Here is a 14136-nt window from a genome sequence, read left to right as displayed (position 1 = left end):
TACCTAGATTTCTACCGATTTCAGTCAATTTAGGATAGAGCATTTTATAAAAATATAAACCAAAGGATAAAGAACAACTTGGAATAATCGAGCTCTGATACTTGAAGACACGCTTCATTTATTTTGGATGTTTTAATCATATAGGGAGATATATCATCTGAAACTAGCATTTTCCTCACTAGCTACTAGTATTTAAAGTTGGTATAGCAGAAGCCACTGAACGTTTATTCAGGTGAATTCATGTATGTAATGGAGTTGCCTTTAGCAACTCTCCCTTGTTTCTGGGCCTCTTGTGACTCCGCTACCTGTAGTTTACATTTATCTTTCTCTGATGATGCCCACAGCTGGGCAGGATTTTAGAACTTTAAACTCAAAAGCCCTGCAGCCTGCATTATACGCAGTACTAACAACCCAAACAAAGAGGCAAAAGCAGCAAGAGGTTTATTGTAATACTGGTATTTTCTGAGCTCTTATCGAGCAAAGCATTTAATGTATTACACTTAATGAAGAGTCAGGAACTTGTACTGCAAATAACAGATCAGATATAATTGGAATTTGTTCCACACCACTAGCCTACATATATCAATAAAAACAATAACCACATTGGATTTTGGGCTCACTTCATTTGCATTTCTTAATTTAGTGTTTAACTAATTTAACAATAGTAATGATTTAATTCAAATTAAAATCTAAAAAAAATAAAACAATTTTAAAAAGCCATTAAAGATTTCATTAAGTTCCATCTAAATTAATATTAGCTTTCTTAATATTTTCAGTAAATGATTTTTTCTCTCACCACTGAAACAAACATGAAGTTTCCTCTGTGCAGTCAAGCTTTAGACAAACCTTGTTAGATTTATTGGTATTATTTCAAGCAATTAATTAATATACATTAGAGTTGTTTAGAGGAAAAGCACGAAAATGGCAGGAAAATGGATGAAGCTGTTTTTAAAACACTGCATTCAACTTAGATAATTGTTCTTTGAGCCTTTTATGTGGAGCTCTTAGGTATACACTATTAGCCATTAGATCACGATCATTAGGTATACACTATTAGCCATTACATCACGATTCCCATACATTTCTGGTGTCACTCCCAAGCACCAGGTGCACAAGAGTTACCCAAGCTACTACAATAGTTTTACAAGACATTTTCTGCATCACCACACGTAGCAGTCACTTGCACATGAGTGACTACTCAGACAAAAGAATTTATTTCAGAAATATGCCAGTTTAATAACTAAAAGGTTTCTTAAGTCTCCCATCTTGCCTCCCGTCCTCTAAATGATGCCAAAAAAAAGAAATATTTGTATGCTCTAGGCATTACTCTCCATATATATATATATATATATATAAATTTATAGTGTGAGTGTGCATAAGAAGTCAAACTGAGGCCTCTCTAAACTGGAACTGCTCCCTCTGTCAGTTTAATCTCGTAGTTAAAGTGAAAAACGGTAAAATGGTCAGGCCTCCGAGGAACTATTTAGCTCATTTTTGAGCACATAACAAGGGTTGGAAAGTAGGGTTACAGTCCTGTACTCTCCTGGTTCTCATGATTAACCCTTATATTCACGCAAACGGCAGGACTGAAATCAACTGGAATGCCCCAGCAGTGATTACACATGCAAGTAGCAGCCCAGGTAACGTAACCTGTATCACAGCTCACAGCAGCTACTCTCGGTGAAAGAATTTATCAATACCTTGGAGTAATGAATAAAAAAGGGAATTTAAAATACGAAAATAAATAAGAAGCCACTAGGTCCTGAGTACTTGCAGTTTATTTAAAAAACACAATTTCACCTTTTCAAATAGATATTTCCAGCAATTTTTGCATTCTAATGTGTCACATTTAAAAACAATGGCTTCAGATGTTCACCTGCATTTCAGTGGGTACCAGGCTTTTATGTTTACAGACAAAATCAGGTATGAAATACAAAGCTTTGTATCACTTTCTCTGCAGCACAAGTGTTCACTTGCAGGTAAACTTAAGTCATTTAACTAGAAGTGCACTTAATTTGAAGAGATTACTCAAGCAGCTCTCCACTTGTACACTTGTATTATCATCATAATTAGAACTACTTCAAAACAACAAAAAGTTCATTTTTGACCAGAATAAACACAGAGGAAAAAGATCAAGAGCACCTCAAGTGAAGAGGGGGAATGCTTTTGAAAATATCCTTTAAAATGTCTCCAGCTGTGACCAGTGACCACCTTCATTCCAGTGCTACTCACCGGGCTGCTACTACAGAGGCTAATATACGACATTATTTTCTGCTGATTTGTACGTTTTAAGTTGGCCACTGAGAGGACTGAAATACTTTGCTGATTTGTAACAATGATGAGTGCCCTCCAGCTTTCCGTAATTACTTCTTGAGACACATACATGGAAATTGGTACGTACAAATATTGACATTTACCTGTTTCGATAATAGATACCAGCAATGGGGAAGGAAGGAACTGAGTAACTCAGTCCCAGACACACAGAGGAGGCAGCCAAGGATGGGCTGGAATAGAGCCTTTAGAAGCCTTTCTTCAGCACATGGATACCTCTAGGAGCCAAAGCCCTCTACCAACAAAGCCTGTGTTTGAAAAAAGCTCACAGAAGTGAGCTCATGCTGTTGAAAACAAGACATAAGAACACCCTGAAGAAAGCTACTATCAACGGAGTACATCGACTAGATAGTTAAGGACACTGAAACTTTGGCTACCAACTTGAGGCTAGGGAAATCCAACATATTTCCAAGTCAGCTTGTTTGTTGTCTAAAATAATGCTGGTATTTGATACTAGTTCAATAATGAATATAGATTTTTTTAGTGTTGTTACCTTTGGTAATACTGTTGCTTTGTAAAAAGAAAAAATTCAATATTATGTGCCTGTGCACACCAAACAACTTCTAGTGGAGTTTCTCAGACAGAGCATTCAGCCCATTCAAATTCCTGTGCAGCCATTCCTGTCACTTATTGTTACTGCAAAAGTGGAAATACAAACGCACAAAGATTTATATTTCAGAAAAATGCTAGATGATTTCTACAAACAGGGGATAACTGAACTTTCATCCACCAGTACCTTCTGAAAACTCCTAATAATTATGCATTTCAGAAGAATCAACTGAGACAGGCACACAAGGAGGTGAAATATTAAGAGTTAAGCCACACTTTAGTAACATTTCAGATATAGACTAACAAGTGCAGTTATCTGCAGTAGAGGTATCCTCTAAAGAACTATTTCACTTTGAGACACTCTCAAAAATAAAACCATCACAAACACAGCCTTGGCTTGTACATATATACATACTTCTATTTTTAATTTCAAATTTCCAGCTTTCAAAAATTTCTTGAACTGTCTTATTAAGCTTTGAATATTGTCAAATGGAAGACAAATACTTTAAAACCAACAGAAGTGGTAAAGAAGTGGCTGTTTTTCAACTCACTCTCTACTTGAGTAGTAACTGATGTACTCAGCAGGTACTCCTGAGTTTAGTTTACTTTAGGTCTGTCTGATGCTGTACAATCACTGTAAGTGCAGTTGGGAAAAGACAATTTCAAATTCAAGCAGACTTTTCCTTTGTGTTCTTTCATCCATTCTTTAGATTTTCCCACTAGGAAAAGTATAGCATTGGCGAGCTGAAAGCCACAGTAAGAGACCGTCAAGTCCAGACGTTAGAACATCAGAGAGAAATGATAGCACTGTCCAGAAGCTGGGATCAGGAATTTCATGTCACCGACCATATCATTAAGAGACTTAATTCTGTGGATTCTCTAATCTCACTCTTCCATACATACAATTTTTCTACTTCAGGTCAGTCCTGTCACCGATCCCAAATTCCAGCTTCCAAGTGCAAAGCTAAAAAATTTCTGTTCTTAACTTGCATCAAAAGGGAGAACTTTCTAAGTATATACTGCACTTGAAGCTTATTCTTCATGAACGCCCCATCCTTTGCCACCCTTTACACTTGGGCTAAACTGACATTGTGAAAGCCTTGGGGCTGAGACCTGTCATTTTACGTGCAGCATGCATACCTTCGCTAGCGCATAAATTAGACACACCACATAAAGGCTAAATAACATTATAGTTTAAAGGCGGAAAAAGAATACTCTTCACGTGTGTTCTTGAAAACCAGGGGCTAGAGATAAGGAAAAAAAAACCTGCCCAAATTAATTCTTTCATGTCTGAAGAGAATTAAAGTTATGCAAGTAGACTGCAAAATTCCACTTGTCCACAGATGTGTGAACTTTTACTTGGTTTTTACTTAAACAAGAAATGTGGAGGGTGGATGGCACCACCATCTTTTAAACTCTTTTTAATCTTTTAAACTAAGGCAAACCTGTATTGCTTGATCTCATGCAACAAACACAATCACAGCTAAAAAAAAAAAAAAGATATGAAAACCACTGTACGTGCAAGCAAATAGAGTAGGTAGGGAAAGAATCACAGGAGTTCTACTACATCAGTCAACACTGAAAAACCTCAAGTGTGGGTTGATGCAGCTGAAAACGTTGAGACATTTAGTGCTCAGAACTGATGCATAACGTGAGATGCGTAAGAGAAGCTGAATCGCCTTAACCAGAGAAAAGGAAAGACAGCTGGAGGGACTAGGGAATAGTGAACTCTAATCAGCTCTCCTATAACAGGCCTGTCACACTTGAGGAACAAAAATGAAAATACAGAAAGACCCAGGAAGAAAGATTTAAAATAATAACTATGCAACATTTGGCTATGTGTCAACTAAGGTAAACGTAGTATTTTACAAGCAGAATGACCATCAAAACAGAGCACCATTTACAGTGATACCAGCAGCAGCTTCTGGTATAAGTGATTAATACACAGCAATGTATACATAGTTGTGAAGCAGATGAGCTTCCTAGAAATGGCATCTCTTACTGATTCCCCTGTGTCTGAGACAAAGCAAACCACGCTGATCCTTTGAACTCACCCTTCTATGACATAAATGATCTCTTTAGACCAGAACACCTGCTTTCAGCGAAAAAAAAAAAAAAAACAACCACACAAAACCAAACATCTTTTTCGTAAAACTGCCAGTGCTAAAGAATTCACTACACTGCTGTCAATTGCTGCACTGTTTGATTTCGGTTTCTGGTAAAAAATCTGCACCTCGATTGTCATTTGAAGTTTGCCCACCTTCAACTTCCACTTATTGAACCATAATGTTTCTGCCTGTAAGGCTCATAAGTCCTATACTATCAAGTCGCCTTTCCCAAGAAGGTACTTATAGACTGCAATCATGTCAATCTAAATGGATTTAAAACTATAGATCAGTCTCAAAAAACAAGCGATAAAAGGAGATTTATTAAATAACCCAACTGATCTCCAAGTCCCCAACTTCTAGAGATCCACAAAGCTCTAACAAAACCAGCCAGCTGACAGCTTGACTATTTTTCTGAATACTGCTTGAACAGTACATCCACTGAAACAGTCATAAACAATCTCTCCTAACATCAGGGCACAGGAATTGAACCATTTACATACTTGGTCTTTTGCTGACCAAACATTAAAAGCGATTGTTCAAACAATGACAACATTTTATCATTGTGTCAGGAAAGAAAGACAGATAGTACCCCCTTCTAATCTTTTTATTAACTCTTCGGATTTTCTGTCTTCATTGTGCTTCCTGTGTATGTATAACAACAATAAAACAAAATAAAAGCAAGACAATAGCCACTGCATGAAAAATTCTAGAGCACGTAAGCAGCTTCCTTATAGCACATTAGGTCATTTCCTTCAGAAACATTTTATCTAACCCTTTTAAAAATTAAACTAATACTGTACTCTCCCAAGCCAAGTAATAATAAAAAGCCCTTTTTGCAAAATACTTGGTCACAGAATTGGTAATGAGCTAACCAACCTTTCCCTCCAGATCACTGGCTTAAAACCAAGCCTTGCTTGATCGTGCCTAGAAGGCTCTGCTACGTGATAAAAGTCTGATGCTCTGTGGGAAATAAGAGGGAATACAGTCAAGTTCTTGGCATAGCATTGCCGCACTCACGCTGGCACTCTTATCAGCTAGAAGTCTCATCAGAAAATACAAATATCCTCTGCAGCAGAATCACTGGCTTATCTGGGAGGAAGATCCTGCCTTTGATGAATTTGAAAGTACTTCTTGAGCCAACACTACTCCCTCAAAAATACAGGCTCAAGATCTAACGACAAGGGTGGTATTTATGGCCTGTTTGTACCGCATACCGAGTGTTATGCTCTGCCCCATCCCTATTCATATATGTTCCAATCTGACCATTACCACTGTTCACTGCTATTTTAAACAGAGGACCTCAGCCTCCTGTCAAGGGCACTGTCTTCTAATTATTTTTAAACTGTTTTCACTCACTTGCTGGAGCACAAGGCCTCTAACAAAGCCGTCACCCTCGTGCTGCTGAAATACCATCAGCACTCTTTGCAGCAAACAGCAAGAGACAAGCACGAAGCCAACATAACATTTCACTATTGATTTCTCTAAGAAATTTAAATCCCGCAGGGCATTAACATCAATTTAATCTGTATGCAACTACAAAATGGCCTCACTCACAGCGTTCCTCATTTCAGCCAAAACACTGCTACAACTAAAGTGGAAACACACTTAGCCCTGAAGGAAAAGGCATTGAACAGAACAAGCACCCCAAAATTCCTGATAATCCGTAAGAGTTTTGGAGACCACAATCACAGAAGACACAGAAGACACAGAAGACACAGAAGACACAGAAGACACAGAAGACACAGAAGACACAGAAGACACAGAAGACACAGAAGACAACCACCAGCAGAAAAACCTGTGTCACAGCCTGACACAAAGCCACCCCTGGGATGTCCCGAGGACCAGTGACATCTAGCCTTGCCAAACCGGAGAGCTGCGTCATCCTCCAATGGACCAACACTTTGCTGTGAAGTGACAGCCTCGTGCCTCAAGACAACATGAACAATGAAACACAACTGCTCCGTGTTATACTAGTTGGTATTTTCTGAGCTCCCCGCACTCCATCAGACTGCCTTTCCTGTGGACAAAGAGCCACACATTATTATTACATTCAATGAGCTGAAAAGAGCACCAGAAGAAAACACCACCTGAAGAAAAAGGAAATTTGGTACCTTGGTGCTTGCCCTCATGTAATCTTAGACTGAGTTCTTTAGAAACTGTACATTCCCCCTTTAACCCCCAAGAAGTCAGGCCCAGCACGCTCTGACATTTCCCTTTTTTCCCTAGCACTGCCGGACTGCTGTTTTGTTTAAGAACACATCCCGTGGTATATCCAATCAGAGAGATGTACTTCCACACATTTGAAACACCAGTAACGTGTAGCACTTAAGGAAAAAAAAAAAAAAAAATTGCTCCTTCTTACACCAGTGCAAAGCCATGGGCATGTCTGTGTCACCCCAGCTGGTACTTAAGCACTGAGCAGAATTCAGGGCACCAGCATTATTTGCAAGTGATGGATTTATGTACGTAAGAAACTGTAAATTACGTAATAAACACAGACGCAGGATTTTATGGATAAAGCTTGCACTTGTAAAACGTGGCACCTTCTATCCGTCTCCCCCTGATGATGACAGTTAGGTGGCAGAATCAGATTCCTAAAGGCATAAATGTGACACGAACGGTGCACCGGGCAACTGTAGTACTATGAACCCGCTGACAGGCACAACAACGTGAAGGCAGAAAGCCCTGTCCAAAGCCAACAGCTTCAACACAGACCCCACCCCAGATAATCAGCCTGCCTACAAGGCAGGATTTGTTAATTCCTGCTGCAGTCCCACAAAAGTTTGTTTAACACAACTCTAGGATACACCTGACCCAGCATGTATAGTGACACAAAGGTTTCCACGCCACAGAGCCGCACATCATTTGAATATCCATTGACTTCTCAAACCAGGCCATGACTACATGTGTTATCAACACCAGAACCCCTACCTATGTGCTGTTTTCCTTCAGCATACATAACATACATCGTAGCAATATTTACTTCATCTATCAGTGGGCAAGGGGGCAGATTTTGCTCCCAAGAATAATCAGGTTTTGTGGATCTTCACTGTGACAGCTTCACTAGGTTCAAGCAAGGACCATTGCAACATTCTCCAGTCAGCGTCAATATGAATTTTAGGATTGCTTGGTCAGGAACAGAAGCAACTCTGAAGTGATCGTCCAGATTATTAAAGTATATACTGGCAGATCAGTCTGAACCACTGACAGCTTTATAGCTGCTGTGATCACCTGTGTCACTGAGCTGCAGACACTGTCATTCCTCTATATAGTTGCCATGGGTTTGACTTCAGGGTCCCCAAACCACGCAGCAAGCCTGTCTGTATGACCAGCCTCTGAACTCCAGCTGTACGTTTAGCTTTCAAAAGGGGATGGCTGCAAGCAGAAAAAGGAAGTGACAAAACAGGAGGTGTTTATGATACAATCAAAATCCAGGAAAATAAAAAGGCAGAACAGCAAACCTTCACCTTATCTACACAAATCTCTGAATCGGAGGATGTAAACAACAGAGATAGACCAAACTTCACTTGTTTGTTTCTAGATCACAACGCTCTATCTACCCCTTAAGCACATAAGCAAAACAGGATACAGGGTGTTACTGAATGATTTCCCCTGAAATCTGATTGAGAAAGATTAGAGCAATTAGCACAGAGTGACACACACTTTTAAAACCCTTAAATCACGATTAATGTAAGGTTTAAATTTTCTCCTAAGGATCATCTGGTGACTCCGTGCCATTTTCAAAACAAGGGTGACACACACAGCCCAGCCTCAAAGAAAAGTCATGAGACAGAATCCCCTGCCCTCTACTGGCACACGAGCCGCACTGAAACAAGCACAAACAGCAGCTGAAGAGCTGTTTTCAGGGATTTTTTTAAAAACTATTATTTGTAATTTATATAAGATCTATGATATACCAGACACATCGAACTGGGAACAAAACCTCACATATAAAACACGCTTTCAGCATCATTGCATTTCTTGCTGCAGCGCTAGATAGACGGAGGATTCAAAATACTGCTCCTAGCAAGATAATATATTCATTAACTGAAAGTAAATTCTAAGGGATTATCTAATGTTTGTCATGTTCACGGTGCATAACCAAGAACTCTATGTGACAGATATTTATTTATTTTTACAAAAATTCTCTTCCACATACGCTGCTGCTTTTCAGATTACAGTCATCCAAACTGCATTTGGCCCAAGAATAGAGAGGCAGGTTCATGACTCTGCCAAAATGATTTTCCAGTGCCTTGGTGCCAGAGGTAGGGAAATTCTTAGCCAGGTTTCTGACTCATCTGCACCACTGAGACAGCATCACACAAACCTCAGGACACCACAGCAAAGCATTTGTTGTCACTGACCATCACTTCCATATCTGTTACAGATCAATTTAATAGGCGTCATCATATAACTTTCCAGATCTTGTAAGCATCTATTACTGTATTCTGCCATTGGTGTAAACAGCAACAACAAAAAAAGCCAAGATTTACACTGCTGTGATTGTATTTCTGAATGTAAATCAGCTTGATACCTGGAAAAAATCAAAGTAAATTCCCCATGTAGACAAGGCCTAAAAGGAATTGAATAAACACAAGGGTCCTGACTGTATATTTCATCCAAAAGATAAATAAGCTTTTAAATCACGTTAAAAACAACAACAACAAAAAAAACCCAACAGCCTGAAAACCAGCAGCTATTAAGCAAGACAAAGTCTGGCAATACCAGAGTAATTCCCACAATGCTCATCCATACCCTGAAACACATTCAGAACACACCCTGTTTTCAGAGCTGTCACACAACAAATGCAGATATAAGCCTGCCATCACTACACAAATAACAGAATATGACATTTAAATAATACCACTATGGAAAAGTGGGAGATGCATACAGCCTACACTACATACAGCAGTTCTTTTTTAAAGCAACTCATCTGTTAGTTACCAAATAGCTGAAAGACCCTTGGGATGCAACAAAACAAAAGCATACAAGGTTCCAAGGAATGTACAGGAACACAATGCAATCACACCCATCTCCTTTTTACCGTAGACATCTATAGCATTTAAAAAAAAAAGGGAAAAAGAAGAATAGTTTTTAAGCCACATCCTAAAACTAGTTAGGTTTCTGGCTGTCCTACTTAGCCTAAATGTACTCACAGAATTTCTATCCGTTTCTTGCTGTGTCAGAGTTGTCTGATATCTTAAATAGTTCTCCTTGCACTCTGGTGTTTGTCTAACCCCTGACACTTACAGAGTGCAAAAGTATCCGCTTCAGCCATGAGATTTCTAGGCTATTTAAGTCAAGCTTTTGCTGCAGCAGAATCTAAGAATGAAGGATAAACAGGTATTTTAAACTCAACCTATGTGGATCTCTCCCTGTCTCCATAAATAACCTCCCCAAATAAATACGGCTTCAAGTATATAAGAAAATATATAACAGGAAAACCTTTACAGCGTAAATTTATGAGGTAGTGTTGCCAAGCCCTGTGATTTGTTCCAGAACCTCTATATTTTCTCAATTTTCAGCTCCTAGAGTTTTCTCTTAAAAATGAAAAAATTCTATCCTCCATGATTATAGATAAAAGCCTGGAGGTAGGAGTCAAGCAACAGCTTGTTAAGGAGGAGGTCAGCATTGGCTTGCAAAGGAGGAGGTCAGGATGTAGATAAAAATCTTATGATTTTAAAAAAACAAAACATTGGTTTAAAACCCTCGAAACTAATTAATTCAGTATTTTTTAAGATGCCACTGGCTGATACACTGAGAGAAAATGCCAATAAAACATCTTACCGACTTACCTGTATTCTTTTTGCAGAATTGCACAGCTAGTAACGATCTGACCCCACTTCTATAGGTAAAATACTAGCTGGTTTTGTTGTTCCAATGTGCTAAAAGCTACTCATATTATAAATTCTACAGAGCAGGATCTCTTGCTTTCTAAATCACAAGACAGGGAAAGGGCTTCTGCTTTATTAACAGAAAACTGAGGTAAAGAGCTAAGTGACCAGCTTATGGCAGATCCAGGAACTGAACATAGATTTCAGATTTTCTGAGTTACGGTCTTGTGCTTTAGGCAGAAGGCTGGTCTTTTTTTCACTTAACAAGCTATCGAAGCCCAAACTCTTATTTAAAAATTGACAATGCGGCTCAGTAACAATGAAACAGCAAGAATACTTGAAAAAAAGTCATCCTAAAGTTAAACCACTGGAGCTGCTAAAGTTAACATCTGCAAACTTGCCCCCAACACACCATCAAAAGTTTTTCCAGGGGGCTAATTTAGAATTCATACCAGTTTCTGTTTCTGTCAGGCAGGACAAGAATCACAATTCTGACATTACTGTCGGGACTCCTGTCTCTGTGCTTGATCTCTCATGCCATTAGTTCTGCAGCTTTTTCATCATACTTACTGACTTTATATCCCAGCTTTTCAGCATGAATCCTCTTGGCCATGAACTGCCCTTCAATCAGCGCTCGTATTTCCACCTCCTTTGGAAAGCCTGAAACCTGTATCAAAGAGGGAATGCATTACGTTAGCAAGAACCTTACACAATATACAATGCCAAGCTCGAGACTAGTTAAAAACACAAGATGGATTTAGAGTTGATTATCCTTGTTTTCACCCTGAAGTCTGCTTTCAACTAGGCCCAGTTCTTCACTCATACACATAAGATGGGCCCAAAGACGCAACCCATAACCTCGGTGCTGTTGGCAAATTCATCAAACTTGAAATCAATGCACAATGGGAAGAGGTTCTAGTGCAAGTTGTAAACTCTATGCATTTCTCAGCACCAAAGGCTGCTTAAGAATCAATATGTCAAAAATACGCAACTAAAGTAGATAAAATTCAGATGCATTCAGATGTCACAGAAGTTTAAATCTATTTCTGTCTACACAAAAGTGAAACCATGTAATCTTTTCATTAATTTATCTAGTTGCTATACATAACATTTTTCTGTCCTTTTATCAACCAGAGTATAAGAAAGGCAACAGAAGCAGGAAAATATGCAACTACAAACATATACAAAGAATCTTTCAGAAAAAGATGAGTTTTTCCATGCGCTCCAATAACTGCCTACAACTTCTATAACAGCTAGAAGTGATTAAGCGTTTATTTAAACAGCAAGCATTTAAGAGACTAGTGCTACACTGCAAACACAAGATAGTATCAATCTCTGTTCACCCAGGTGAGGTCGAATCGACTGGGAGTCATGATTGATCAAAGACATCTGTTGAGTTTCAGTACCACCCAGGAAGCCGGGTATTTAAACAACATCCGTTCCTCAGAAGGAAAAAAAAAAAAAAAAAGGAAAAAGATAAAAAGAACTTTTCTTTACATAACATAATTTCTATTGTAATTCCAACTGGACTTGAGCCTGTGTTTACTTACATGCCACTATGTAGCTTGTAGGTTATTCTAAGACATGCAGGACAGCAAAATGAGGTCTTGTCTTTACATACACATTTGAGCAAGATAAAAGACAAAGTATTATAGCCCAAAGTTTCAACACATCCTTATCTGTGTGTCTGAAACTAGAAGATGGGGACCAAGTCATGTAATTGTACTAAGTTAATAAGCTTATTAAGTTAATCTTGTTTCAAAGACACTGTTGGTTTCAGTAAATCCACATTTTCCAGTAAAGGAAACGTTTCCTCAGAAAAATACTGTGTAAGTTCCAGTTCAGACTTCGCACTGTAGATACTCTTAAGCTCCAAACCAAATACTTCCTTATAAAAATCATCCCAAGGACCTGAGTCAATAAAAGAAATTTGAAAGCAAGTATCATCTCAGAAAAAAAAAAAAAAAAAAAAAAAAAAGATAGATAATGGCAAAGATCTCAGGCTTTCACAACACTCCTTCAAGGTTTGAGACATTAACTACAAGACATTAACTACATTATTACTACCTTTTGGTTGTCTTTGTTGAATCTGTGAATCCCAACTGCTTCAGGAGTAATTTCCATCACATCAAAGTAGAAACCTGCATCAAGGAACATTAAAGAGTGTCACGTTTGCTCCCAGCCCAAAGTTGGAATCTTATTTCAGCACACAGCTAAAATGATAATAAACGTTTATCACGTATTTGGAAAGACATTTGAGTCACCATACAGCCTGTTCCTTAACTAATTTCAGTCCAGACATTTATCAAATTCAACTACTTCCAGTTTACAAAAATGTGGATCTTAAGCATGTCTGGCCCCAGGCATCCAAACAATATAATAAACAACAAGCCTACAAAAAAAGCACACATCCACCAGAACACACACACATAAAAGTAACGTAGATAACACATAACACATCTTACAAACAGTTTCAGTTGGTCATATGCAAGGATGAAAGAAAAAAAAAAAACCAGAAAAAAATGGAAAGTCAATAAAAAGAGTATAGGAATACGAGAACACTTCATGCACTGGATTAGATTTCATGAGCTTATTAGGGAATATCAGATATTTTAAGTCATGAAGCAGAGCTGGTCTCTGAATAGTTTTGATGAGATCTGAAGAAAAGCAGTAATGCTTTGTAGACAGCTAGACAAAAAGTGTGAAAAAGATTTCTTTTGTGTTGATGGCAAGAAGGGTTGGTCAGAAAAGATATTCAAGAAAGGAGACAAAAAAGAAAACGAGAACAGGAAAACTGAGCCGAATAGCTAAGAAACTAAGGTGAATTTCTAAGGTTCAGACCTTGGAACAGGAGTATGCTGTCCTAGAAGCCCTATAACTATTAGCCAACCTCCCCCCGCCCCTCAAAATAGTACTGTGCTTTAGCACACATAACCTTTTTGGTAAAACATTCTGAAAAGCTGCCATTAAGCAACAGTGTGGGTTAGACCTTGCAGGGCCTGCAAGATACCCAAAATATATCCCAAAATCTCCTTTCTGACACTGCTGCCACCTTGAATCCGGCACAAGAGGTCTTCAAGTACATTTGCTGGTTTTATTAGCCTTCTCAGATCCAACAGGACCCTTGTCTGTTCACCACCCCTCCCTTCCCTATTTGCCACCCCCACTAGACTCATAATCCCAACCTCATCCCGGCAGCTGACTCTCCCCATCTCCACACCTCCGCAGGGGCATCTTCTCACACAACAGGGAGGGCGGGGAACGAGTGATAAAAAGGAGGGTGCTTAACCAGTTACTCTGCTCTGCTTCTCTCA

At 38.8% G+C, this 14136-nt stretch overlaps 1 protein-coding gene across 2 annotated transcripts in view; it reads right to left on the bottom strand.

The window, feature by feature from the left end:
* XYLB (xylulokinase) overlaps window positions 1-14136 on the bottom strand; it is an 86649-nt gene that overhangs the window by 49207 nt on the left and 23306 nt on the right. For both annotated transcript variants that reach the window (XM_074157181.1, XM_074157180.1), the window contains exons 14-15: window positions 12890-12963; window positions 11393-11489 (exon numbers count right to left, since the gene is read on the bottom strand). In XM_074157181.1, the coding sequence (XP_074013282.1) occupies window positions 11393-11489; window positions 12890-12963 (171 nt within the window). The remainder of the gene's footprint in view (window positions 1-11392; window positions 11490-12889; window positions 12964-14136) is intronic.

This window comes from Numenius arquata, chromosome 12 (assembly GCF_964106895.1).
Source record: "Numenius arquata chromosome 12, bNumArq3.hap1.1, whole genome shotgun sequence".
Classification (NCBI taxonomy): Eukaryota; Metazoa; Chordata; class Aves; order Charadriiformes; family Scolopacidae; genus Numenius; species Numenius arquata.
This window is presented reverse-complemented; position numbering and strand designations above follow the sequence as displayed.